General features: G+C 46.3%; 1 protein-coding gene across 1 annotated transcript; it reads left to right on the forward strand.

The window, feature by feature from the left end:
* The first annotated feature begins 884 nt into the window (after positions 1-884).
* On the forward strand, positions 885-1,856 carry LOC146079728 (taste receptor type 2 member 40-like). The gene has a single exon (XM_083186389.1). The coding sequence runs from the start codon at positions 885-887 to the stop codon at positions 1,854-1,856; it is 972 nt and encodes a 323-aa protein (XP_083042515.1).

Genomic DNA, 1,856 nt, shown 5'->3' on the forward strand with positions numbered 1-1,856 from the left:
TTTTACCGTGTTTTTATGCATTTTTGTTAAAAATCGCATGTGATCGCATTGCATGCGATTGCATGAGATCGCATGCGATCTGATGCGATGCAATGTCATTTTTCACTGAAATTATGGACATGAGTTGAAATCATGTAAATTGCACCCCAAATGTCATTTTTCACACTGCACCACCCCCACTATCAATGCCAACCCGAAGCGTGGTGAGCGCAGCGAGCCCACGAGGGGCGGCGGTACGCGTCCTACGACCTTTTCATACCCCCACTATCCACGTCGGCGTGGAGTTCAGAATAGAAAGTGTGGCGAGTGCAGTGAGCCACCGAGCCCAAAGCGTGGCGAGCGCAGCGAGCCCCGCGAGGGGACGCGGATACCTTCACAGGTATCCGTGTCCCCTCGCGGGCTTCACAGGTATCCGCGTGCGCTCGCCACGCTTCGGGCTCGGTGGCTCGCTGCGCTCGCCACACTTTCTATTTTCAACTCCACGCCGACGTGGATAGTGGGGGTATGAAAAGGTCGTAGGACGCGTACCGCCGCCCCTCGCGGGCTCGCTGCGCTCGCCACGCTTCGGGTTGGCGTTGATAGTGGGGGTGGTATAGTGTGAAAAATGACATTTGTGGTGCATTTTGCATGATTTCAACTCATGTCCATAATTTCAGTGAAAAATGACATCGCATCGCATCAGATCGTATGCGATCTGATGCGATGCGATTTTTCCGTATACGATGCCCATCGTGGGAGCCGTGATTGTACACAAGTACCTAAAATTACATTCATTTCAGAACATAAATAATTTTGCTGAAAGGATTCAACTGTTCCAATGTTTCTTTTCAGTTGCTCTATCTCTGATCTACACTTAAAGAACACTGCATATTCTAGTGCAGATAATGACACCTATTTTCATACTTGCATCCATGGCTATCTTGGGCGTTACCACCATCTTGGCCGTCTTCACAAACTCTGTCATTGTGTCAGTGAATCTCATTGAAAAGGTAAAAGGCAAAAGCCTCAGCTCTTCTGATGTAATCCTGGTGACACTTGGTCTGTCAAACATCATGTTCCAATTTGTCATGACCGCAAATGACTTTCTGAGCCTTCTGTGGAGTGAACTGTACTTTTCGGATGGGGTTTATGCTACTTTAAATGCAATGCTCTTTCTTCCTATATACTCCAGCTTTTGGTTCACAGTCTGCCTTTGTGTTAACTACTGTTTACAGATAGTCATGTTCACCAATCCTATCCTAGTACGCTTGAAACTGGGAGTCTCCAAACTAGTACCATTGTTCCTTGTGGCTGCAATAATTATAGCAGTGATTATTAGTGTTCCAGCTATATGGAGCACGTACAAAGTCATCCCAACTGGTAGCATAAACCAGAGTCTGGAAAGTGACATACCAAAACTGAGCATTACATACTTGCTTCCCAGCAATATTATAGGATGCTCAATCCCTCTAGTTCTTGTTGGGATTTCCAATGGTCTTATTCTTAAATCACTTTTGTCTAGCAGAAAAACACTTGAGAAGAGCGCCAGCAACGGTTTTAATCAACGTACAGAGGCTAGGGAAAGAGCGGCCAAGACTGTCGGTTGGCTCTTGGTCCTCTACATGTCCTTCTACATCTCAGAAATCCTGATGTTTGTGGATTTCTTTCCTCCCAGCAGCCCTGGATTTTGTGTCTGTTTAATGGTCATTTACATCTACTCCCCTGCACAGTCTGTCATCCTCATTCTGGGCAGCCCTAAATTAAAGAAAGCAATGCAGGACTTACTTCAGCTGTTACAGTGCCGGGACAGTAAGCAAGTGGATGCACCAAAGATCTTGTTTATACAACTCAATGTTCACCAAGACCCGGAACAGTAA

The sequence above is a fragment of the Crinia signifera genome, chromosome 1, assembly GCF_055691185.1.
Source record: "Crinia signifera chromosome 1, ASM5569118v1, whole genome shotgun sequence".
NCBI lineage: Eukaryota > Metazoa > Chordata > Amphibia > Anura > Myobatrachidae > Crinia > Crinia signifera.

Excerpts from the sequence above, each read along its gene's own strand:
- LOC146079728 (XM_083186389.1), top strand. The coding sequence starts at position 885 with ATGACACCTATTTTCATACTTGCATCCATGGCTATCTTGGGCGTTACC.